At 38.8% G+C, this 27,798-nt stretch overlaps 1 protein-coding gene across 1 annotated transcript; it reads right to left on the bottom strand.

Moving 5' to 3' along the window:
* Positions 1 to 321: 321 nt before the first annotated feature.
* LOC126821260 (methanethiol oxidase) lies at positions 322 to 26,848 on the bottom strand. The gene is made up of 11 exons (XM_050549657.2): positions 26,737 to 26,848; positions 12,013 to 12,176; positions 10,949 to 11,134; positions 8,151 to 8,271; positions 7,737 to 7,916; positions 6,498 to 6,679; positions 5,855 to 5,933; positions 4,881 to 5,002; positions 3,389 to 3,454; positions 2,528 to 2,673; positions 322 to 1,279 (listed from the first exon to the last, which is right to left on the bottom strand). Exons 1-11 carry the CDS (start codon positions 26,738 to 26,740, stop codon positions 1,093 to 1,095), a joined length of 1,437 nt encoding a protein of 478 aa, XP_050405614.2. The 5' UTR covers positions 26,741 to 26,848; the 3' UTR covers positions 322 to 1,092.
* Positions 26,849 to 27,798: the final 950 nt, after the last annotated feature.

Here is a 27,798-nt window from a genome sequence, read left to right as displayed (position 1 = left end):
AGACTGTCTGATTTGGTGCTATATTTAAACTAACAATCGGTTACCACGCAAATTGGCGTGAAGCATCGGGATCATGAGAGGACGAACTCTATCGATATTCAGCGTTCCATAGCATTCAGTACAACAGTTATGCCCCCTTTTCCGAAAACCTTGTGAACTGGACAGCGGCTATAGTATTTTTTTAAATTTAGTGTGAAATACTGGGGTCATGAGAAGACAAGTCCAAACGATAATCATCATGAACAACACTAAATAAGTATGCACCCAAATAGCTGACAAATGATGCCATATTCAAATTTACAGAATTCAACCAAAAACAACAAATATTTTATCAGCTTTATTTTTTACAAATTTGCGGGAAAATTTTGAGAATTGATTTTATAACTTCAAATTTTTCTCCAATTTGACGGAAAAAAATAATCTTCATATAATTTGAGTATTAATGCTAAATAAAACACCCTATATGGTTCTACTAATGTAGTAGAAGTATAAGCGATATTTTCAATGTACAAATGCTATAATAACAGACATATTTATGGATAACATTCACTAGGTTTATTAACTGCAACGTTTTAATGAGGATACAATCAGTGTGGTTTATTGCTCAAGAGCAACACATTGTCATATATTAAAACAACACGAGTGACGTCACGAGTTGTTGTTTTGATGTATTACACAATGTCTTAAGCTCGAGACCATTTAACAACTTAAAATATAGACGCTTGCACATGCTTTGCAATGAAATACGTCACACAGGTCCAAAAATTTAACAAGTATAAATAATGTACGCTTGGCACTTTGTCCATACCATTATTTGAAATAATGATACGATAACATCAAAGGATGACGTCACATCTATATTTTAAAACATGTTACAGAAGGTTATATACAAACGGTTCACAATAAACTGTTATGTTTTGTGTTTATTACGTGCGTCGATTGCTAAATGCCGCTCAAAGAAGAAGTTAATTGCCTTTTGGGAACGGATTCTTCATTCTACCAATTAGTCCAAAATCACTTTTTAAAAGTTATTTGCGATTGGGGTTAGGGTTAGGAAAGGGGTGTTTCATTAGTTAGATGACAATCGGTTTTCTAAAGTTTATTTTGTGCCGGTTGGTGAAGCCAGATGTCGGACGTACAATCTCCACCAGGATAACGTATTTCGTGAGCTAGAACTGCTCCACCAGGTTCCTGTCCAAAATCCACCAAGAAATCTTTATTTAGTGTTAGTCCACCGTTAACCGTATCGATATCTATCTGTACCATTATACAACCATTCCTAAAATTGAAACAGAATTAAGTTATTGTAGTTATGATCTCAGAATTAAAGGACCAGGAGAGAGAGAGGGGGGGGGGGGAATATATATTTGTATCTTAAAGATACATTATGGGAGATTCGGTAACGAGTTGGCAGTTCTCACTATAATAGTTAAAAACTAGATAATGAAGAAGTCAATTTGGTGAAAATTTCATTCAAATTGATCCACTATGAACCGAGAACTAAAGTCAGCACGATAAACAGCGTAGTCTCGATTATCCATTTCATCGTTTAATAGAGAAGGAAAGTTATGCAGTAAATCGGCTTACAATCCACTAAAGATCGCAGGCTAGCGCAGCCATCTAGAGTTGATTATGGCCTGGATAGGTTAATTAATGTCTAATTAATAATTTAGATAACATTTTAGGCCTAAAGAAAGACCTGAAAAAGGCAGATTTAGCTCTTGCATAATGCATGTTTAATTATACAACCATTTCTGAAACTTAAACAGAAAATCAGGTTTAACGTCCACTCGACATAGATCAGGTCATTTCGGGACTAACATTTTATATCCTAAATTCACTTGCACGTAGGGGTCTGTAGAGTAGTGTGTGTGATGGGGTGCTACACCCTGTCACATGCATGTTACAAGTGAGGGGTCGTAACCGCATCACCGCATCACGACCTAAAGCGCACACGTTAGACTACTTTGGATGATTACCCCGGCCAATGGTCCAGTGTTTCTTATTCCGAACAACCAACAAAATTAAGATCTGTAGTAATATCGGACTTCCTTGCTGTGTTTCCTTTGTGATCGTAAATAAAACTAAAGGTTATTTGGTTTCTACAACTTTATTATTAAACTGCTTGGCTTCGATGATCCGCGTTCTCAATAAAACATAGATGATAGCTGCTCGGAATATCTGGGCGAGCTCTATGTTTTCGCTCAACACCCTCTTGTATAACCCCCTAATTTCTGTATGCAATAGACTGTCCTTCTCAAATATGGACTAAACATCCCCATTCCCAAAATAGCTGGGGGGGCGCATTACCTTATTTGGTCTACCAAACACATGTCATAAACTAGATAGAATTTGATGGATATTTTGACAATGGTAAGGATTTTACCAAAATATCACTGTTTTTTATATATAAATATATCATTCAAATTCATTAAGCAGGTGTGATTTGACTCTATAGAAAGTGTGAACAATAATTAGTTAAAAACAAATATGGTCGCAAGGACTATAGTATTACATGTGTACTCACTTGACCATGTCAGGGTAAAACTGTTTGTCCCAAGCACTGTAGAGGGAGGTAGTAGCATATAGTCTTTTACCATCCAGACTTAATTGTATCATCTGTGGACTAACGTTCATTTGTTTACCATTCATCACAAGTGGTTCTGGTTGTTCCTAGAAGAGAATATTCACCCTTCAATTTAATTAATCTAATTTAAGTTAAAATTCAACTGACACTGAACAACCCTGAGTGGTTTTAAAAGATGTCGATCCTTCCTGTAATCATTCAACAACATCCGATCTGATTAACTATCATCTTCATAGTCCGCATAGAGCCGGGGTGGCTCAGTGGGTAAGATGTTGGCCGAGAAAGTTCATCGGGATTTTCCGGCGTAGTTACCCCTTGTCAGTGGTGCAGGACAGACGACCTGAAAAGGGACACCGTATCGTTGTTCGGATGGGACGAAAAACCGAAGTGCCGTGTACACGTTGGCGTGCACGTAAAAGAACCCTTGTTAGTTAGGATTCGATATAAGAATAGGCCACAGCACCGCTAGCCGGGAAAAATTTCCCTCATAGCACAATACATGGCGTATGCCCGTCTTTATTAGCCCAGCTGGAGCAGAACAGTAGGGCGTTACACCACATTTCATTTCATTTCGATAACAGTAACCATTCAGCATCGTACTTTAAACGACATTTCGGCTCAGCGCAAAAGAACATACCAGAATTCCACATGCAACCCGAGTAAAGTGCGACTAAGCTGTTATTTTATTGGACAAAACAATAAAACAGAACACGGTTGATTTAACAAGAGGGCGTGATCTCCAATCAGCTGATATGAAGCCACTCGGGGAGTGCTTTATTGAAATGAAATCTTATTTCTCACCTTTAACTCTGTATCTCGTGTCACTTTAACTGGACCACCTTTACAGATACTACCTCCCAGGAATAACTATTAAATAAAAACAATAATTGATGGATTGCCCGGCAATTTAAACTTAAGCTAATGAAGTCATCCATGTATTGAAGGGTGTTTTGCCAGGCAATGAAACATATGCAACAGAGTCATCCAAGCAGTCTTTAACTTTAGCGTCCAGAAGATTGTCATCCAGACAAATCTTTAGCTTTAGTGTCCAAAAGAGATTGTCATCCAGACAAGTTTTTAGCTTTAGTGTCCAAAAGATTGTCATCCAAGCAGTCTTCAACTTTAATGTCCAGAACAGAAGATTGTCATCCAAGCAGTCTTTAACTTAAGTGTCCACGAGACTGTCACCCATCCAGACAAGTTTTTAGCTTTAGTGTCCAAAAGATTGTCATCCAAGCAGTCTTCAACTTTAATGTCCAGAACAGAAGATTGTCATCCAAGCAGTCTTTAACTTAAGTGTCCACGAGACTGTCACCCATCCAGACAAGTTTTTAGCTTTAGTGTCCAAAAGATTGTCATCCAAGCAGTCTTCAACTTTAATGTCCAGAACAGAAGATTGTCATCCAAGCAGTCTTTAACTTAAGTGTCCACGAGACTGTCACCCAAGCAGTCTTTAGCTTTAGTATCCTGAAGACTGTCACCCACGCAGTCTTTAACTTCAGTGCAGAGAAAAGAAGATTGTCATCCAAGCAGTCTTTAACTTTAGTGTCCAGAAGATTGTAATCCAAGCAGTCTGTAACTTTAGTGTCCAGAATATTTCATGGCCCAATTATCAAAAAAAGATTTTACTTACGTAGTTCTATAGTTCTCTATGTTTTTATTAAGACATTTTACCGGTCGTAAATCGAATAAATCGAATGTCATTACAAAATTAGAATAATTAATATGATGGTGTGAAATGGGGTTTAACGTCCTGGCATTCCTAGCATGATGCGGGAGAAATATTTTGGCGAGAACTGTCTAAAATGGCATAACTGTGCGACTAATCAAGGCTGTCTTCTATTAGTGGTGAAAAATGGTGGCTCAGTGAGTAAGACGTTCGCTCGCTAGTCTGGAGGTCCCATGTTCGATCCCTGTGTTGGCCGAGAAAGTTAATCGGGGTTTTCCGGCGTGATTCCTCATTATCATAGTGCAAGACTGAGGACTTGGCAAGGGATAATGTATGATCGTTCGGTGTGGACGAAAAACCAATGTCACGTGTACACATTGGCGTGCACGTAAAAGACCCACTGGCAGTTGAAATTCGATATAAGGGTAGGCCGTAGCGCCACTGTCTGGGCACAATTTCCATCACAGAACACTGTATGGCGTATGCCCGTCTTCATTATCCCAGTCGGAGCAGAACAGTAGGACGTTAAACCACATTTCATTACACTTCTAATAGCAATATCATATTGCCTCCCTTCTAATCAAGACATTTTAGTATTATTGATATCATATTGTATTGTTTTACCTGTCCGACTAATCGAGGCTTTCTTGTATTGGTGATGTCATATTGTCTGATGTCACCATGAGCCCAGTTACTAAAGTACAGATATTTATCATCTAATGATAGTAGAATATCTGTTATTAAACCTGAAACAAGAAACAGAAAATGTTATTATCTAATGATAGTAGGTATATATCTGTTATTAAACCTGAAACAAGAAACAGAAAATGTTATTGTGTTGTTCAACAAATATATAGTATATAATAAATATTTGTGGAATTACAAATGTTTGCACTAAAAGAACATATTGCTGGGTTCTGGACTTAGCTCGGGTTCTTTCTAATGGGGATTGGGTGTCTTTATTAGTAAGTACAGGAGGACCGCACTACACACAAAACAAAATCTTCACGATAAACCTGCGGACAAGACAGAATATAGACAATGCAAAAAATAAATAAATATCAAATCATTTGAATGGATAGTAGACGACACCACCTTATAGTATAAACTTTTTAATTGGTGTTGATATTAATTTATTTATATCTGTCTTTATTCACTTATAAACTGTCAAGTTCAACGTTGCGTCGCTTTGGTTATAACTAAAAGAGGTAAGGTACCAAGTGAAACCGGGTACCACAACAAACCACCATTCTGGTCTTAACGTTTATTGAGATGGTTTAATAATGATTCAATCTGATTAAAACACAGATCCTATTTCGTTTCGTTTTTTATAGTTAAAGTGACGAATGAATGAAACCAATGAAACACTCTGTCACGGCGACTTCTTGGCGTGCCATGCACGGAACTGTGGGTAAACCACTAGAAACGCCAACGCTGATTGATTAATTCTGATGTCATAGGTCAAAAGCCGCTCGTCAACCCCGACACGACCTTCGAGTACAACATGTCAGATCTTCTAGGTCATCGAAAGTATAAAAAAACAAAACGAAATATAGATTTGTATTTTAATTAGATTGATAATGACTCTAATACGTTACCTGGCATTTCAGGAAGTGCCCATCCTTCAACAGTTTTAGACGGTATATCTATAACTTTCTCTGCATCCCATAAACCACTCTAAAAATAGGAAAAGCCAGAAATAGGCTTTAATGTGTATCAAAAAAATGAAATGAAATAAAATGGGGTTTAAGGTTCTACTGTTCTGCTCCTAAACTGGGCTATAAGACGGGCATACGCCATACAGTGTGCTATGAAGGAAATTTTGCCCGGGCAGCGGCACTATGGCCTACTCTTTTATCGAATTTCAACTGCCAAGGGATCTTTTAAGTGCATGTCAATGTGTACACGGGATCTCAAGTTTTCGTCTCATCCGAAAGACTAGACAGCTGTCTTTTTCGGGCCCTCTGTCCTATACCACTAACAATCCCGATGAAATTTCTCGACCTCGATCAAACACGCGACCCCCAGGATAGCGAACGAGCGCCTTGCCCACTTAGCCACCGAGACTCGGTCTATCAAAAACAAATGGCCACATTTCATTACTTTGTATGTGGATAATGTCGACCCTTCAGATACACGGAGATGGTGTTGTTGCTCGGGTGTGGGGGAAACCCTTGCTCAGTACGGATCGCCCCTACGGCTGGTAGAAATAACAGACGTAATATGTAATACTATGATTACCTCTGTTCTAAAGAATCGGAAGATATTAGATGATAGAGCACAACCAACATAACCCTCTATCGCTGTTGGGTCGTGAAGAAATCGGATTTCTAAAGGCAGGTAGCCTTCTTCACCCAGATCTAATGTTTGGATATGTTCATGTGTTGTCCAATCCCAAACATGTACATGACGACCATATAAACCTACAACAAAACAACAAATACACCAACATGGACATGACAACCATATACTATAAATATATGGACATGGCTATAATATAAACCATATACTATAAATACACAAACATGGCCATGACAACCATATACTATAAATACATGGACATGACAACCATATAATATAAACCATATACTATAAATACACAAACATGGCCATGGAAACCATATACTATAAATACATGGACATGGCAACCATATACTATAAATAAGAAATATAGACAACTGTATAATATAAATACACAAACATGACCATGACAACCATATAATATACATAAATACACAAACATGACCATGACAACCATATAATATATATAAATACACAAACATGGACATGACAACCATTAAATAGAAATACACAAACACGTTCATGACAACCATTTAATCTAAATATTTTATTACAGAGAATGTCGCCGTCAAGATGCCAGGCTGTAGCCAATAAATAATAAACGACTATAGATGTTTTATCCAGACACGAATCTGCACGAATAGAAGGCACCCAGGGCTGGAGCAATCTGTTTCACATATGGATTGCGAAGGCCTTTTTCTTATACCTCAGTGTGTAAGATGACTGACCTTTATAAAGTTCATATGCATTCATTGCCCGATAGCTCGTGCAATGTTTACACAGCGTGTGAACTGGTCCAGGCAGAATGGTGCATTTTAATCATTTTATATACTAAACACCATTATTACTTTTCTAATACCCCCCCCCCCCCCCCCCAAAATGTTTTAGAATTTAATGCAGATGGACAAAAGTTAATATCGCGAGCTCAGTGATTGTAGCGCTCTAGCGAATATTCACTGCTGATCAGTATGAGGCTGGAGCAGAAGTTGGGGTAGGCGACAGGGCTCTAGTTTTGGTAATATTTGTTTTACTCCGCGTATACACATATGGCCTGACGATTCGTTTGATATATAACGATGAAAGTACTAGCCAAAATTTAATTTTTAGTGTTTTTTCTCTATTATTTGAATTTTACATATACTTTATATATATATATATATATATGTGTATTTGTTTTACCCTTTTCGACATGTTCTGGATTAAATCCTGTTCGCCATGCTTTAGGAGCTCCCCATTCAGAACTAACCATGACGTTGTGTAACGGCTGATACCAAAAATCATAACCAAAGCTCGAATTGACGGCTCTCTCCCAATTACCAACAACGGAAAAATCTTCGCCATCTAATAAAATGAAGCCACCTGAAATGAATAGTTAGAATTACCAAGTGAGTAAGAAAATACGATTTTTTTTGTCAAGATGGTATAGCTTCCAGCTTGGCACCTTCCCCGCACCCTCCATAAGGACCGAGGCACTGCTTCTCTACCCCTCGGTTTCTTGGTGTGGGGGTGGGGGGCGATGTTACTGAATAATAATATTAAAAACGATAGTTTGGTGAGTTTATTAGTAAAATACGGGTATACACATTATCCTACCTTTGTTATTACCATCGGGATCTCCCATACAACTGATCATGATCTGTCCACTCCCTAAACAATGTGACGTATGTGGTGCACCTAAACCGGTTTTGGTGTGGACTTCTGATGGCTCTACAACCTGTAATAAATATTGGGGGATTCTTGCATAATATGAGAGATATGAAGGAGTGTAAATGACAGGATATAACGTCCTAGTGTTCTTAGCTACGAGAACTTAGCTAAAAACGTTGAGATATACTGATGTGCTTGCAGGGGCGTACATAACGATTTTGTTTGGGGGGGGGGGGGTAGCCAAAATGCGACCGACTGATGCACATACCCCCAGTACGAGTGACGCAGTCAGGAGCCGCGCACCACAGGTGCGAGTTTTCTAGGGGCCATGTGCAGTAGCGGATATAGAAGCTGGGAATAGGGGGTGGGGTGGGGTGGTTCCAAATCTAGGGCGCCATCCACAATCCCACCCCACAATGAATGTCAACAAAATACAGTATTGTATAATTGTATAGTTGTTCGCCGATCGTTGTCTCGCCGGAAAGCAGTTTTTTTTAAGTTGACATAAAGTTTATGTCATATGATGATTGTGCCTATAACACTGAGCAACCTGAGAAAATTTTGAAAAATTGAGTCAATATCTTGGCATTTCAGGTCATTGCTGGGAGAAAGTCTTCTGGACGAGAGGACCAGAAATGTGAGCCAATGGGACAGAATCTTGAGATCTCCCCCTGTCAATTCCGCCTGTTTTGCAAGAGTTGACATAACATTTGTATAGTCTGACGCCCCACGACCCACACACCAGTATAACTGGGCAGTTCACATGATAGTGCTAATACAGTATAAGAAAACAGAGGAATAGAAGAATGATGTTAAAACGGAATCGAGCGCCGCAGGCCCGAAAAAAATCCAGATATGTAACCGAGCTTTTAATTTTTCGGGACAGGGCCTGACAATTTTAGTCAATGTCATGGCAAATGGAACCAAATTCTCGCTAAAGAGAGGATAAGAAATGAGACAGAATCTTGTGGCCTATCTGTCAATTTCGCCTGTTTTGTGGTTGTTTGTTTACCTCATTAATTCATTTAGTCTGAGACCGACTGCCGTGAGTACTTTTTTTTGAGACCGACTATTTTTTTGCAATGGGGGAAAAATATTTCATAGAACAACACACTCACAACAGAATAAGAGTGACAAACATTTTTTCAAACATGACAAGCAGACACGGTTATTTTATACTATAGTTTTGTGTGACGTATGCAATTTAGGCTCACGGTTTTACGCAAATACATAGTATTTGGGATCTATTCTGGCATTGTTTGTTTACCTCATTAATTCATCAAGTCGCCGGTGCATAATTTTGAGACCGACTGCAATCACTGCACTTATTTTGAGACCGACTATTTTTCTCCCTGGGGGAAATTTTGTTCATAGACCAACATACTAACAACAGAATAAGAGTGAAACACAACATTTTTTCAAACATGATAAGTTGACAAGGTTATTTTATACTAAAGTTTTGCGTGAGTAGCGTGACGTATGCAGTGAGCACTTATTTTGATACCGACTGCTCTTATTTTGCGACCAACTGCACTGATTTTGCGACCGACTATTTTTCTTCCTGGGGGGGTGTACCACCCCACCCCCCGCACATTTACGCCCCTGTGCGCTTGTTTTTAGCTACGATTGGGTGCCTTTAGTTCCAAGTGCCAAACTCAATTTCTTTATTAATGTATGTAACATCTTCAAAATAAGATAATTTTATACTATTATGACTAATTAAACTTACAGAGGCCGATGTAGTGGTATAACTATCGCCTCGCTCCAAATATTCGCGTTTAAATTAATGAAGAGTTGTTTTTATCCGACATACACCGCCATACATCTCCCGTTTAAAAATGGCGTTCCTAGTAACAGCTTAACGCCTCGATTTTAAATACGATGATTTATACCAGTTTCAGGTAGGATTATGCTAATTGTAGTTGGATGTGACAGATTATTATAAATAACAATAATCAATCGTTGTTTTGATGAAAAATATTGACAATTTTGCTTACTAAGGCCCGATCTATTATCTCGAAACACGGAGGGTTGAGGAAGAGGTTTGTTATCTAGAATGTTCTGTACCTAATAAATGGAATGAAAGAGGTTTTCTAATATAATGAAATGAAATGGGGAGGCTTACGTTGACTATATAGACGTTAAACCCCATACCATTCCGTTCCGTTCGGTAGATCTAGGGGTTGCTCGATTGTCAGTACGGAACATCCCGAATGGATAGAAATACAATCAAGTGGCGTGCAATTCAGTCCCGTCACAGTTCTGCCATTTCCGACCCCTGAGGTGATGTAAGTAGAATCGTGACGTAATTAAACACAACCAATAATTTCAGCGGTTGAGATATTTCTTATGCCGTCAATGCATGCCTTGTAGTCCGAAATCCCCTTTTCACTCAATGTTCACTATTTAGGGGATGGGAGAATTAAATTCCGGAACGTTCAATCGTGTATCCCCCTACATTGTCGTGGGATGCTTTTTAACCGATTGATCTTGGAAAGAAATGGGATTAACGTCCTACTGTTCTGTACCAACCGAGTTAACGAAGACTGGCAAACACCACGCGGTGTGCTTTGATGGACATTTGGCCTGGACAGCGGAGTTTCGGTAACATTTGGCCGAATTTTAACTATTAAGGATTTGTTTACGCGTAAAACGGACTTCGGGTTTTCGCCCCCCCCCACCCCGCTACACCAATCAGACTGACCACAATCTTTAAATCATTTCTGCCTAACGAAATGACGAACCTTATGCATCCTTGGTGCACGTTCATCTGTTCCTGTATCTACCACATATATTCTATCACTGTTTAAACATGGCATTATCAAACGATTCCTGGCTTTACTGGAATCACCATGACAACTTGAGCAAGCATTCCATCCGGTGTGATGAACTTCATCTCCTTTATAGGTCATTGGAAGTCTGTGAATTACCTGGAAATAGAAGGTGTATACAGTTAAACCTCGTTAATAAGACCAGTTAAAATTTGCTTATAAGACCAGTTAAACCTTGCTATTTAGTCCAGTTAAACCTTGCTATTAAGTCCAGTTAAACCTTGCTAATAAAACCATTTAAACCTCACTTATAAGACCTCGCTAATAAGACCAGTCGCGGGACTGAATTGGTGAAATTATAAATATGAAATAAAATGGTTCATTTAAAATATGGCCTTATGCTCGAAAAAATTTGGAAATATTCAATTTCATCAGCTACATCACCACAGCCAACAAAAAGCTCAAATTTACACGCTGCGTAGAAACATAATATTATGTGACTCGTTAAACTGTTAGTTAGGGAGGTGGGGTACTAGGTTCCCCGACCTGTATCCGCCATTATGTAATGATCATTCTATATTTGTTTACCTGACAATAAGGGCGTTGGGTGGCCCAATGGTTTAACGCGTGCGTGTTGGAACAGGTCTGTCATTGAGACAAGTGGCGTAGTTTCGATTCGCCGCTTGTACGTAACAAGGAGAAGTGTAAATTGTCCAAACCCATGTTATTTTTCCAGGTCCTCCCGACTACGTACAAGCGAATCATTGAAATAACCATATGTTAGTCCCAAAATGACTTAGTTTATGCTGAGTTGACGTTAATTTCTGGGTAGTTCAGTGATCTAATGCTCAATATAGATTATAAGTCCTGTCATGTATGCAAGTCGTGGATTCGATCCTGCGTTGTTGTTTTTTCTCGCACCCTCTGTTTTTCTTCTCCCTTTAAAGATTGCTGTGAACAAGTGAATTATTGATATATAAGTTGTACTACATCTCTCTCTCTCTCCCTCTCTCTCTCTCTCTCTCTCTCTCTCTTACCTGACAGTAGTAGGATGACTGTGGATCAATATCAACAGTAGCCAAATAATCAGCTCGTCTGTGACGATCATCCGGTGGTATAATACACGGTATATACACCAACTTCTCTCTCGGCCCAGACATGGCCTTTAAAGGGGTCGCGTAACCTGGTCCTCCACAACATTCTTCAATAAAAATAGAAAACTATGATAAAATAATGTATCTGAATAAGAGCTAATGAGGATCGAAAAAACTTATTACTTTGAGGTGTTAACACCATCAGGGATCTAATTGGCGCTTCCGTTGTTCACTTTTTGTGGATAGTTCGTTTGTGGTCGCACCTTGGTAAAGCTCGCTGAATACCACTAGGGTTGTATCGAGCGGAAAGGACCACAATTTAACAAAGCTCACTGAATACAACTGGGGTTGTATGGAGCAGAATGGCAATGGGGCTATCGAGGTGATCTGATGTTGTTACATCCAAGTGTATCTCACAAACAAGATTTGCATCCATCTATTTATAAAAGAAATGAAATGAAATAGGGTTTAACGTCCTACTGTTCTGCTCCTATGCTGGGCTAATGAAGACGGGCGAGAGAAATCTTGCCCGAGCACCGGCCCTACGGTCCTCTCTTATATCGAATTCCAATAGCCAAGGGTTCTTTATGTGCACACTGGACCTCGGTATTCATAGAAAAAAATCTACGTTTTCATTGCGTCCCTGTATATAGTTGATTTCGAAGAATAAGAAATTACCGGCTCAGCCAAAAAATGATCATAGCAAAAGTGTTACGCGGCAAAGTTTATTTGTCCCATTATATGTTGAAAGATAGGCTGCCAGGCTACGAAACATACACCCACAGCAACTAAGTCGGTCGAACAGCCTACAAGGTTGTCGCATTTTGTTTTCGATAACTAAGGTGTTCATAAGACACTAAACACTTATTAAGAGTAACAGCCCCTTTCAGTAATAATCAGAACCCATTGAAAATAAATAAGATGCTTTCTCTCATAAATATAAACACTTCAATTTCAAGACATTCCGATGATAACTTTAGCCGCGTGATCAATAGGATTCTACATCGGATGACCTTAAACAAGTCATTCAGATGATAATAGGCTTCATTGTCTCATGACCATAGACATTATGTATCAAATTTAATGTCAATCGGACGATAACTTTAGCCACAGAGCCTGTATATTAATCAGATTGATATGAACGCTGGACTGAAGAACGGGTGGGGGTGACGACAATATGGCCTTATAGATGTGTGGAATGGTTTTCTTATTAATTAAACACCCCATAAGCATCTGCTCCTACCTAGCTCTACGCCACTGCATGTACCTTCCAAAATATGTCCAAGGGTGTTGGATGTTTTATGCCGGGATCTTCTTATTTGGACTTAATCTTGTTATAACCTATATTTAATGGTTAATTGGACTATTGGACACCACAGGAAAATAAAATTACACTTAAAATTGATAGGCACGGATACACAGATACACACCATCATCCCCTTTTCAAATAACACCTCCCCGCCCATGGAATAAGGCAGCGAGAAGACAATGCAGAGATGAACATTCGGGATAGCCCAGGCGGAACAGTCGACCCACGGCCCGTGCTTACTGTGGTTGGATCTGTAAAGAACCCTCACCTCCCGATAACCCTAACCTGGCCAGTTCGGTCGAACTTCATAAAAATACTATACATCAGTAGTTGTCGACAGGCGCCCTTATCGCTGAGTTCTCAATCAACCTTTTTATGTTTGTGCGATAGCTCAGTGGTACAGCGCTGGACCGGCAACTGCGAGGCGAATGGGTGCCGTCATTGGTTCGATTCCCGTAAGAGTTAGGAAACGTTAGACCCACGACCCGTTCTTTCTGTGGGGGGGGGGGGGTCTGTAAAGAAACCTCACCTCTCGATAACCCTGACCCTAACCCTTACCAAAGACCTAACTCTAAATCTCGACCATCCGATGGGCTAGAGAGATGATAATAGGCTTTTCATAACAAAACACAACACAAGGTATATATGGATATAACTACTTCTCTATTATTAACTTGAAAACGTGACCTGTATGTATTACGATACGTCGTTATTAAATAACAACATATAATTACATACCCTGTGTTGTGTTTTGTAGCTAAGTCTCTAATTCAATATCATCCAAAATCTTCAACATTGAAAACACGATATATTTGTCAAATTAAATCAACATTCATGTTGTGATCTTACCGGAAAATGATGGGCTTTTGATATCCAATATTTAAGACAAAATAAACATTTTACCATTGGTACACGAATCGTGTACCATAATGCGCTTCACCCCTTGTTGAATCATGAGACTCAAGGGACGAGGCTTGACACATTGCACCAAATCAAACGGCGTATGTAGACTGGAATAACCAGACGCTAGAAATTTGCACTCGCTTGAGACTGCTGACTTATTTCGCCGAACATAACTGATTTGAAATTGGAGTAAAAACGAAAACCATTGAATGTAAATCAGTTTATATACATTCATATTACAGTATTATATGCGTTGCGACCCACTTTTGTCAATTTCTAGGTCCCAAATGTTAGCGATTTAGCTCCTTTAACCGTGCTTCTAGATGTCACTTAAAGAATTGATTATAGGCTTGTCATGTAAATAAATGTCTAAACAATAATTTATATAACATTTGAAGTCAAAATAGAGACATGCTACAGGTAGATTTAGCTACACTAGAGATGATATTTACTTTATATCAAGTTTCAAGGCTGCAAATGACGCCATATTTGGTCCCAAACAGTTTTATCTTCAAATATAGGTTCTCTGCCCCACCCACCTTCCCCACGGTCAAAAATCTTAGCTACGCAAGTACAATTGCTAGGAGTTCAACTAACGTACTTTAATCTTTATAAGTAGCCAAGTCATGTTCATTTTGGTTGAATCAATATTTAAACAACGTATCACACGTGTATTTACATAATAATAATAGATTTAAAAACAAGAGGCACTTTATATAATTTATATATGTGACAGTCAATGTCTACAATCAGGCAATGTGTACAATGCCTGAAATATACCAGTCAATGTGTATATTGCCGGGTTAGGGTTAGGGCTAGGGTAAGGGTGGGGGTTAGGGTTACAAAGGCATTGTACACATTGCCTGATTGTAGACATTGACTGTAACATATACACAGGCTTCAGATCATGAGGTATGTTATCGTGGTTTCTATCCGCCTCTTGTACGTGAAAAGATGGAAAGAGAGAGTCGCCGGTCTAACATCGTTTGTACGTGACAAGGAGGATGATCGCCGGTCTAACATCGTTTGAACGTGGCAAGGCGGAGGGTCGCCGGTCTAACGTCGTTGTACGTGACAAAGAGGCCGAGTCGCCGGTCTAACATCTTTTATACGTGACAAGGAGGTCAGATCACCAGTCTAACATCGCTTATACGTGATAAGGAGGATGGTCGCCGACCGATCTAACATCGTTTGTACGTGACAAGGTGGAGGATCGCCGATCTAACATCGTTTGTACGTGACAAGGAGGTCGACTCGCCGGTCTAACATCGTTTTTACATGACAAGGAGGGTGGTCGCCGATCTAACATCGTTTATATGTGACAAGGAGCATGGTCGCCGATGTAAACATCGTTTGTACGTGACAAGGAGGTCGGCGATATTTTTTTTCTCCAAATTCTCCAGATTTCATCTTATTGCTAAAGTGCACGCTTTATACCACCCCCACACCGCGACCTATCGGCTTGGAGTGTAAATACGATTGTTAAGAAATGCGATATTTTAAGCCACGCGAAAAGTCAATTGAACAATCTATTCTTACACAACATGTAAGCATCAATCCTTCACTTCAAGTGTTCAGAGGCACTGTATAAATATATTCAGTTACAATAAGATATCACGTCAATTATTTGAACGTGTTTAAACGGGTCGATCACATAATATGTACTATTGGCTGACTCCAACATTGTCCCTTAAGGGCTGGGAACCACTGTGACTAAGCGAGTAAGGCGCTGGCTCGTTAGCCTGAAGGTCGCGGGTTCCATCCCGGTGTTGGCCGAGAAAGTTTATTGGAATTTTCCGGCGTGGTTCCCCCTTGTCAACGGGAGGACGGGACGAAAAACAGACGTCCTATGTACACATTAGCGTCCACGTTAAAGATCCCTTGGCAGTTGAAATTCGATGTAAGAGTAGGCTGTAGCGCCGCTATCCGGGCAAAATTTTCCTCATAGCACACTGTATCCATGGCGTATACCCATCTTCATTAGCCCAGTCGGAGCAGAACAGTCGGACACTCGGATTGCTCAACTGCGATTTCAGTGAAGTCGTTTATACTGACCGCGAACGCTGGTGAATTTTTGTTCGCGTGAAAAACCGGAAAGATTGATTCCATAGAGCGATTTCTTGGGACGAGTTCGCGCAAACGATTTTCACTAGCCAGCCAGTGTGCGATCTCAAAAGTCATACATATGACGTATCTGTTGCAGGTGACTTGAGACGGTTTCACCGTGCCAGGTGACAAGACAGAAGAGCCCATTCTACAAATCGAGAAGGGCTACAGGATTTCTTACCTATATTTGAAAAATCCTATAATTTCTGGCAAAGATATATAAGAACGGACCCATATTGCTTTATTCATCTTCGAATTTCCGTGTGTATCGTGGCTTTCAGTGGGAACGATGATCCGGGCGGAAAGTCGCAGCGGTTGCAGTTCGTGGTCGAGGTCGCGTTCTCGCTCAGTATAAATAGCCCTTAAGGCCCACTTTGCATGTATATGTGCTCGTGACGTTTGCGACCGTTCTATGTCACCGGCAAAAACGAGCCGCTAGAGATAGATGAAAATGTGTTTTAAATATAATTGAGCAAAGTCGAGGATAATGACGATGATTATAACTACACTTGTGTAAGAAATAGAGGATATTTGTCGTTTTAGAGTGAATAACATACTTTATTTCATCGAGAAGCAGTGGAATACCGCGTTTATCAGTGAAATAAAAGTGTTATTCCACTGGCTAGTTGTTTTTACCTAAAATGATTGTAAAATCATAAAATAAATAGAACATTTGTCGTTTTGTCGTGAATAACATATTTTATTTCATCTCTAAGCAAGAAAACGTTTATATTTTCACGAATGCGTAGCATTCGTGAAAATATAAGTTTTCTTGCTTCTCGATGAAATAAAATATGTTATTCACGACAAAACGACAAATATCCTCTATATATCCAAAATAGTATACACGGGAATGCAAGGCCCATAGATTTTAAGGCTCTATAGACTCCATCCTTCCAAACCCAAGGTAAATCCACCACTGTACTGCAGTCTAATTGCACAGAAATAGCAAAAATAATGAAATGTACTATTAGGGATGGACTACAGACCGAATGTCAAAGTGCATTTCGTATTATAAATGTTATCACTTTTTAATATGTGAATGACGTATTGGGTGAACATTAGAACACACAAACCTAGTTTTAGAAGGATAACACTAAGTAATGTGAATAGCCACAGAGCTGATAATAAATCAACCGACAGTCATCAATGTGTACAAGATAAGTGAACATAACATTAGACAAGGTCGCGCACAGCTGAAATAAAGATATCCCATGTCAGTCTGGTACGTGGTGGAGCCAAAGGAGACGGGGCCTCAGCGGGGGTTCCCCTACTATATCCGATGGCCTTAATAGAGTCGAAATAAATTTATCCCCCCCCCCCAACTCCTTTTCGTGTTTATAGCGTTCCTTATCCAAAATAGGTGGGAATTATTAAAAATCTTTCTGAGAGAGGCTTTTCTTTCGCCGCCATGCACTGTGTTAGCCCCGAAATGACAGTAGTTAAATTATTGTTTACTAGCTTAGTTACCTGGCGTTGCACGTTTGGGTAAGCTTATATTTTATAACCACGTGAAATTAAAATCTCTACCTTGATCCAGACAGCAATGTGATTAAAATACAGATCTATATTTCGTTTCGTTTTTTCATATACTTTCGATGGCCTAGACCAAAGCCATCTTGGATTCCAATTATTTGTACCTGCTCACTATCTATTTTATGTCCTATCATAATGTTGTGTAGAAGTTGCCTGCCCCCGACAGGGATGTAAGTAGATATGTCATAGAATTCCGCGAAAAAGAGATAAAACATACATTTTTTAAACGAAAAGTATAGCTGAACAAACTATTATTATTATTATTATTATTATTATTATGCAACAAAAAGCGCACATTTTTGTAAAATAATAATATAGTCTTATTCATAAGAAAATGAAATAAAAGATACACCAGATAAAAGCGCTATTAAATATATTTAACTTGCATACACTTTTAAAAATCAGATTTTTGTGCAGACGGGTAAAAGTGAAAATTAAAATTAAAATAGTAATTTGGGAGATAAAACCTTTTTGCCTTCTAGCCGGCAAAATAAATGCCTGAAATTCCATGATTTTTTGGTCTGGAGCCATTCCGGATTGTGTGTCAGTTTTCGGTCATCGATCATTAATTGTATCAACATGGATAAAACATTTAAAACCAGTGTAACTTAAAATCAGTGTAATTTAAATAAAAGGTGTCTAGCTTGACATGACTGTGTATGTTTCATCAGTGACATGCGATACGAGATATCGCTCTCCACACATCTCAACATTTATCAGCTTTTTGTTCGATCTATAAAAGCAAAAGCCTACATTCCTACAAAATATTATGTTTAGTCAAGTGAAACAAAAAAAAAATACATAGGCTAAATGGAACAATAGAACAAGTACATATTAATGTCGACAAATACGTAAACAATCTCCTTTAATCCGTTGACCGTTACGGTCAATAACTGTGCCTTCGTGGGAATAAACCGTGGGGATACACCAACAATATATTCATTTAACAGCAACTGTCATTTCGGGATTAATATACCACATATTACAAGTCATACCCAACGGAAAGAAAGGATGATTAATTAAAATTCCACCATTTCGGATTTCGTTTTGCCGGCCATTTTGAATTTCTACCATCAAGAATTCTCGAAATTAAAATTTTGAGATTATCGCTGCCCTTTTATTACATTATTTATCCTCCAACGAAAGACATTGATTGCGAGATATCGCTCTCCGATAATTCCTGAGGAACTCCAAATTGAATTCTGTTAATCATGTCATTTTGCCTTGGCCGATTTTGAGTATGATTTTGTCAGAAATATTTATCATTGAACCTAACTGCATTGGTTTCTTTTGCAATTTGTTTAGGACCCGTAAAACGTTATACCAAGATAAAACTTAAACGTTTTGTTAAAGGAGCTAAATCGCTAACATTTGGGACCTAGAAATTGACACAAGTGGGTCGCAACGCATATAATACTGTAATATGAATGTATATAAACTGATATACATTCAATGGTTTACATTTTTTCTCTAATTTCACATCAGTTATGTTCCGCGAAATAAGCCAGCAGTCTCAATCGAATGCAAATTTCTAGCGCCTGGTTATTCCAGTCTACATACGCCGTTTGGTTTGGTGCAATATGTCTAGCCTCGTTCTTCGAGTCTCTTGCTAGAACTGGGGCCGAAACGCATTATTGTACACGATTCGTGTACCAATGGTAAAATGTTTATTTTGTCTTAAATATTGGATATCAGAAGCCCATCTTTTTCCGGTAAGATCACAGCATCAATGTTGATTGAAATTGACAAATAATTTGTGTTTTCAATGTTGAAGATTTTGGATGATATGAGTAAGAGACTTAGCTACTTTAAGTAAAGCCATGGACCGTATATATACGCCATGACATCATAGTTTTTATGGCGTCATAGTTTGGACCCAAAATGGCGCCTGTAAATGAATTGCGTAACTTTCTCTATACAGGGCTTTGATTCAACAATGTTGTCCAATAATCAACTAACTAGAATTTTTTTTAAAGGTGGAGATTCTGTTAGATGCAAACATAATGCATGGGGTTTAATGACAATAAATCACATAGTTTATTCTGTTCAACGTAAGACTTAAAATAAATAGATAAAGTTGGTTTAAAGTAGCGAAGTCTCTAACTCAATATCATCGACACTGAAAACACGAATTATTTGTCAATTTAAATCAACATTGTTGATGTGTTCTTAACGGGAAAGATGGGCTTCTGATATCCAATATTTAATACAAAATAAACATCTTACCATTGGTACACGAATCGTGTAAGCCTATCATAATGCGTTTCAGCGCCATTTGTTACAAGGGACTTGAAGAACGGGGTAAGATATATTTCACAAGTCGTGTCAAACGGTGACCTCATATTCTTATCTGGAGAGCAAGCGCAATAAATTTTATACCGGCGTAGACTGAAATAACCAGACGCTAGAGATTGCCATTCGATTGAGACTTCTGGCGTATTTCGCCGAACATAACAGATTAGAAATTAAATTACAGTAAAAACAGAAACGATTGAATGTAAATCAGTTTATATACATTCTTATTACAATGTATGCGCTGCGACTCATTTGTGTCGATTTCTAGGTCCCAAATTTAGCTTCTTTAACTTGAATGCAGATATTTTTTTAAAAAAAATCATCTGTGATTCATATATTTCACCTTTATATATCTTATTAGTTGATGTTCATATCGTCGTACGTGTTTGTCAACATCAAGGTAAACTTGTCCTCTTGCTCTATTTAGCCTATTCAGATTTGTTCAGGTGAATTTACTCACCCCACCCCGCATGCTTATGAATTTTCTTGTTTCACTTGACTAAAGAGAGAGAGAGAGAAATGGGGTTTAACGTCCACTCGACACAAACTAGGTCATTTCGGGACTAACATATGGTTTGATTTTATTTCAATTATTCGCTTGCGCATAGGGTTCTTTAGCAGTGGGAGGAAACCGGAGGACCTGGAGAAAACCCACGAGGTTGGACAGGCGACCCTACTCCTTGTCACGTACAACCGGGGATTCGAAACCACGCCAGTCGACTCAATGACAGACTTTATGATACAGCGCGCACGCAAACCATTCAGCCATCCAACCCCCCCTGGCTAAAAAAACATTTAGTAGGAATGTATGCTTTTATAGACTGAACACTTTTTTGCGACATCATTGACGGTGGAAACGGTGCCGATAAATGTTGGGTTGTGTGTTAAATGCTAGAGGCGATTTATAACAAATCTCAGACACGATACATGTTTGATCTGGTTGAGAACGTACATCAGAATAACATGATTGTTTTCCTTGGAAATGGGGCGCAAATATTCATAGAAGTCGGACAAACTCTAAACCAAATGCGTCCCCTTCACTGGACCCCTTCGATGGGTTCCTGTCTGCCTGCCCGTGGAATAAACTTTATTTTTAATCCCTTCAAGTGCCTGTGAGTAAGGCCTACTTGGGAATCAATATGGCGTCTTTGTACACTTGACGTCATATGGAATTCCAGGCTTCACAGTTGTCACAACTTTATATATACGGCTTTGGCCTACACTACATGAAGATCTGACCGGTTGTAGTGGGGTTCAAACGATCGGCTCTTGATCCTATGACGTCAGACATTGATTAATCAATCACCGTTGACGTTTCTAGTGGTTTACCCATAGTTCCGTACACTGGCTAAACCCTCACATTAACCAGAACGCGAGTTATATAAAAACTTGTCCAGATCCTAGTGTAGTAATGACAAGTAAAACGAAATTTTGAACTATAAAAAACGAAACGAAATAGAATCTGTGTTTTAACCAGATTGTCCAGACAGCAATGTATCAAGGGTTAACGCCCGCTTCCACCGATACAATATCATAGTGGATATTATTCCATGCATCTTATAATTATAATGAGATCGTAAAGCCACTGATTAATAATAATAATATTTTAATCCATTTGTATAACGCTGAGTGCTCCAGCTAACAAGCTGCTCCAAGGCGCTCTTCACAATCAAAATACATACAATGTAAAACGAGACATTGACCCCTTCATCTCCATAAATAGCCGTGTGTTTGATTAAGACAAGATAAGCTCTCACATCTGATTGTTGAAAAATGTAAATATTATATGTTAAGTCTATTTACAAGAAGAAAATTAAATATACACAGCGTTTAAACTTGTAGGCGAACGAAATCTATTGTATTTGACACCCAAAAACGTTATTGACGAGTAATAAGCGACGTCGACGGGAGCTCGGATGTTTTGCCCGACAGATTGTAGCCCACAAACATGGATGCCATGGGCAATTAAGCTTTGAATTGTTTGGGCTTTTATACCCATAAACAATTTCTAGCCGTCAAATATTAATCCGCTGAAGATTTTGTCAGAGAGATTATGGACGACGAAACATCTTATCTACATGTCTTGGACGAATAATCTTTTTAATGTGCACACGCTTTTTATACGTCCACATTCATAATGTGAACGTATTATGCCGTCGCCCCTGTCTGTGTGTGTGTGTGTGTGTATGTATGTATGTGTGTGTGTGTGTGTGTCTGTGGTTCGCCTACAGGGCGCAATTCTTCATGGATTTTCTTCAAACTTGGTATACTTATTCCTTATACCCCAAGGAAGATCCCTATTGTTTTTGGTGCATGCCCGACCCCCCGGGGCAGAGCCACGCCCATTTCTAGTATTTGTTTGTTTGTCGTCTACAGGCCACATTTCTTAACTAATAATCTTGAAACTTTGCATACACATTCTTTGTACCCTAAGGAACATCCCTATCGTTTGGGGTGCATGCCCAACCCCCAGGGGCAGAGCCACGCCCATTTTCTTTTCGTGTGTCTTTGTGTCGCCTACAGGGCGCAATTCTTACTGGATTTTCTTCAAACTTGGTATACTTATTCCTTATACCCCAAGGAAGATCCCTATTGTTTTTGGTGCATGCCCGACCCCCAGGGGCAGAGCCACGCCCATTTCTAGTTATTCTTTAAGTGGCATTTAGCGATCAGGGAACAAATTAACAGAACACAGTTTTTATGGGATACAATCACTAGTTTATTCTAAAAGCACGACGTTTCCACAAGTATTCTCTTATCGTTATCAATCAAGCAAAAAAAAACAAAAAAAAAACGTCATGCTTTTAGAATAAAGACATCGATTGTTTTAAAATAAAAATTGTGTTCTGTTAATGTGAACGAAATGTTATACTGATAGCAGTCCTACAACCCAGTTTTATTTCACAGACCCTCAATGCAAACTGGACCATATCAAACAAAACAGGAATGTGGACGTATATTGCTGCGTTAGCGATGCTCTTGTTTACTTAAAGTAGCTAAGTCTCTAACTCAATAATCATCCAAAATCTTCGACATTGAAAACACGAATTATTTGTCAATTTAAATCAACATTGATGTTGTGATCTTACGGGGAAAAGATGGGCTTCTGATATCCATTAATTAAGACAAAATAAACATTTTAGCGTTGGCACACGAATCGTGTACCATGGTGCATTTCAGCGCCATTTTTAACAAGGGACTCGTAGAAAGAGGCTAGATATATTCCACAAGTCATGTCAAATGGTGACACCATATTCTAATCTGGAGAGCATGCGCAATAAATACTATCGGTATAGAGTGGAATAACAAGACGCTAGAGATTGCCTTTGGATTGAGACTTCTGGCGTATTTCGCCGAACATAACTGATTAGAAATTGCAGTAAAAACAGAAACGATTGAATGTAAATCAGTTTATATACATTCACATTACATTATTATATGCGTTGCGACCCATTTGTGTCAATTTCTAGATCCAAAATATTAGCAATTTCGCTTCTTTAAATATTTTATTTCGACTCAACTTGTTTATTTTTTCCGAGGTCCCGTGTCAATCTGATTAAAACACATCTCTATATTTCGTTTCGTTTTTTTATACTTTCGATGGCCTACACAACATGAAGATCTGACAAGTTATAGCGATAGGTCACGTCAGGGGTCAAAAGACCGACTTATGACTCTATGATGTCAGACATTTGATTAACCAATCAGCATTGATGACTAGTGGATTACCCACAGTTCCGTGCAAAACACGCCTAAAGCTTGCCGTGACAGACCGTTTCATTAGCTTATCCCTGACACCAATCAGAACACGAGTTAAATAACAACTCTTTTCCAGATCCAAGTGTAGTAAAGACAAGTAAAACGAAATTTTGAACTATAAAAACGAAACGAAATAAAATCTGTGTTTTAACCAGATTGGGTCCCGTGTACACATTGGTGTGCACGTAAAAGAACCATTGACAGTTGGAATTCGAAACATTTAGTGCCGCTGTCCGAGCGAAATTAATTTCCCTCATATGGCATTGTTATGCGTATGACCCGTCTTCATTAGCACAGTCGCTGCAGAACATTGGAACGTTAAACATACATAATACAAGAGCTAAATCTGCCAATTGCAAGTCTTTATTTAGGCTTCAGGGCCCTGTTTCACGAAATTTTAACTAAAGATCTAATCCAAATTTTAGTAGATACATCAATTTTGATTGGCCAAGCACTAAAATCAATCTAATATTATCCAATCAAATTGCTAAAATTTGGATTTTATCTTAGTTAAAAATTCGTGAAACAGGCCCCTGAAGCCTAAATTTAAACCTCATTTCATTTCACTATTTATATCGTATCCGGTTTCTGGTCATTTATGTATTTATGACATTATGTCTATTCGTGTATTATATTTGGATTATGGCCTCATTACACATTTTTGTACAATGAATTTTATCTGAACAAGCAATTTAATAGATAAAAAACTGTTTATCGACTTGTGTGTCCCTAATAAAGATGTAAGATTTAGATAAAGACGGTTTTAGCTATAATTAATTGTTCAAGAGATAACCAAAAATGATACATTGAAAATTTCAATCAAATTGTATATCATTATGATTATTATCGTAGCAACGGTACTGGACAAACGAGACTAAGTCTCGATCATCCACTTTATCGCTATTTCTTTTTAATCTCACGGGCTTTCTAATCCATTTACATCTGTCATCCGATGCTCTAGAGAGTACATTATGGGCTTCAATTTATGGGCTTGTCATGTTAATAAATGTCTAAATAATAGTTTATATAAAATTTGAAGCCAAAATAAAGACCTGCAAATATATATTGGGGGGAGAGTGTGGGAGGGTCACCCTCCCACTGGGGGGGGGGGGGGAGGAATCCCCATAAAGTTTCAGTCTTCTGTAAACACTGTTTTGGCATATTTTACGAGGTTAAACTAAAACATCACACCAACATATTGGGATATGTACAGGTTTTTATACAGATAGAATCTTAACTAATCCTAATAATTGTTGTAAATAAATAGGAGTATATTCAGACCCCCCCCCCCCCCGCCGCCAGAAAAACAATTATTAGTGTGGGGGGGCGGACCCTCCTCCCCCCAGGACCCCACCCCCATGTGTGACTCCCATGCTTACATAATGCATTATTAAAGTCAAGCGCAATGTCTTCATAATTGTATCATAAAATATACTTGTGAGCCCTTAAGCTAAGAGTTAAATCTAAAAAAAGATCAGATTTTCATATTTCTTTTGGCAATCCTTCACTTTAATCAAGAAGAACAGTTTGACCTAAAATTCACTATTTCTCTTGTAAAAATAATATCTATCACATGTTAACTGTTAAAATCCTGCAGACATCTAGTAAACTGGATAGAAAAACACATACGTTTATGGAAAAACAATTTAATTTATTCAACGTATTCAAAACGTCGCCTAAATATTAGTATAATTGTTCTTCCATAAGTATGTGTCTAAGTAATTGGTGCAAATATATCGGAATGCGTTATAAAAGGTCTTTCAACACGATAACCCAGCACAAACCAGCTAAACGAACACCGTAGTGACAAAACATGGCCATTGTAAGTAGTATATATGTTTGTAATAGGAAGTGCAGGGGGACTGCACCACACACGATTACAGAAAGTAAACCCACGGACAAGACACAACACGCAGAAACCACAAACAAACGTGTGTGTGTGTGATTGAGAGAGAGAGAGAGAGAGAGAGAGAGAGAGATGGGGTTTAACGTCCACTCGACACAAACTAGGTCATTTCGGGACTAACACATGGTTCAATTTTATTTCAATGTTCGCAAGCGCGTAGGGGTCTTTAGCAGTGGGAGGAAACCGGAGGACCCGGAGAAAACCCACGCGGTTGGACAGGCGACCCCACTCCTTGTCACCTACAAACAAACAAACGTACAGATTAAACCCTGAATGGATCGGGGGCTAGCCAAGCGTGCACTGCGCTGTACCATCCCGGGCCTGTACTGATACAGACTTCATTCAAAATCGAAAAAAAATCAAGAATAGAACCCGGAGAAAAACATTAGTAATTGGAGCAAACATATCGGAAGGGGTTTAAAGGACTTTTTTTTCAATACGATAACCCAGCACAAACCAGCGAAACGAACACCACAGACACAAAACATAGACATTGTAAGACAAGGCGGCGGTGACCTATCAAAGAAATTAACATTGGGGACCGACCGCAAGAGCTTACTGCGATGTGACACAGTAGATGTATTCGCATATTTCAGACAGTACTTTTTACAATGCGGTGGGCAATAAGTACTCCGCATACAAATACCGCCCGAGTCGGACCATGCCATACACCGCCCTAGTTATGCTATTTTATAGGTTTCTCTAGATCTACTGCTGACCTAGTTGCAATATCATAGTTGCAATATCATATTTCATAAAATGGTACATCAACTAATCGTGATGTCCACTACTCTGCTTGTTTTAGAAAATTATTAAGAAATACAATCTAAACATGATTACTAAACCAACTTACCCATTTCTGATGTCTGCTAGTGTTAAAGTATTACTCTATGATTGTTACAAATTTAAATGCTTTATATAAACCGTGAGCTATCAGTGAACGTGACCTGAACTCAAGTCGTAGCCTGCAAGGGTTAAAGGGACTGGGCTTAGTTAATTTGTATAAATGAAATGAACTGGGCTTTGACGTCCTACTTTTCTGCTCCGACTGGGATAATGAAGACAGTAATTTGAGTAAGGCACTGGCTCACTAACTGATCCGGGTGTAGCACGGGAGAGTTTCTCAGGAGTTTCCAGCGTGCCCCCCCCCCCCAAACAGTGCTGTAGACGGAAAGGCCGCTTTCAGCAAGAAATTTCCCCATAGCACAATCACTATAGCTCTGTTGTTGCAGAAAAGTAAGACTTTAAACCCCATTTCATGTTTTAATTATAGTTTTACCCATAGACTGCATAACCTGCTCTAAATGACGTCAGGCAGGTGCCTACGTCACGGCGCTATATTATAATCATAGAAATATATAAATATATGTTTATATATTTCTATGATTATAATATTATGCAAGTCAGAAAAGGAGTGACGTAGGAGCGAGTCTGACCTATTAGAGCAGGTTATCCAGTCTACCAATCGCTCACTCTACAGAACCCCATCTCATGTCCCTGAACCCAACCAATACATCAAATAAAATCAGGCATGCACGATCTAAATTTGCCTATTGCATGTCTATTATGATTTAGATATTTATTAACTTACCAGGACCACAATCAATGCTCAAAGCCATCGTGTAGCTCCAATATTAAGTAGATTTAAATACATTATTATTACTGTTGATGCGGTTACCCGTCCTCATTAGCCCAGTTCGGAGCAAAACAGTAGGACGTTAAACCCTATTTCATTTCATTTTCATTTCATTTGATGCGGTTACCGTAAACATGGATAATTGAGACTTTGTTTATTATCCTAACAACGACAGCCATGACAATCGAGGCTAGACTATATAATTGCATCGCCGATAGCTTGGCTTAGGCTAAAGTAATTTGACTGAAATTTTCAACATATTCCCCTTTCACTATCTAT

The sequence above is a fragment of the Patella vulgata genome, chromosome 1 (genome assembly GCF_932274485.2).
Source record: "Patella vulgata chromosome 1, xgPatVulg1.2, whole genome shotgun sequence".
In the NCBI taxonomy this organism is placed as follows: domain Eukaryota; kingdom Metazoa; phylum Mollusca; class Gastropoda; family Patellidae; genus Patella; species Patella vulgata.
Note: the sequence above shows the minus strand (reverse complement) of the source record. Positions and strands in the feature narration are given on the sequence as shown.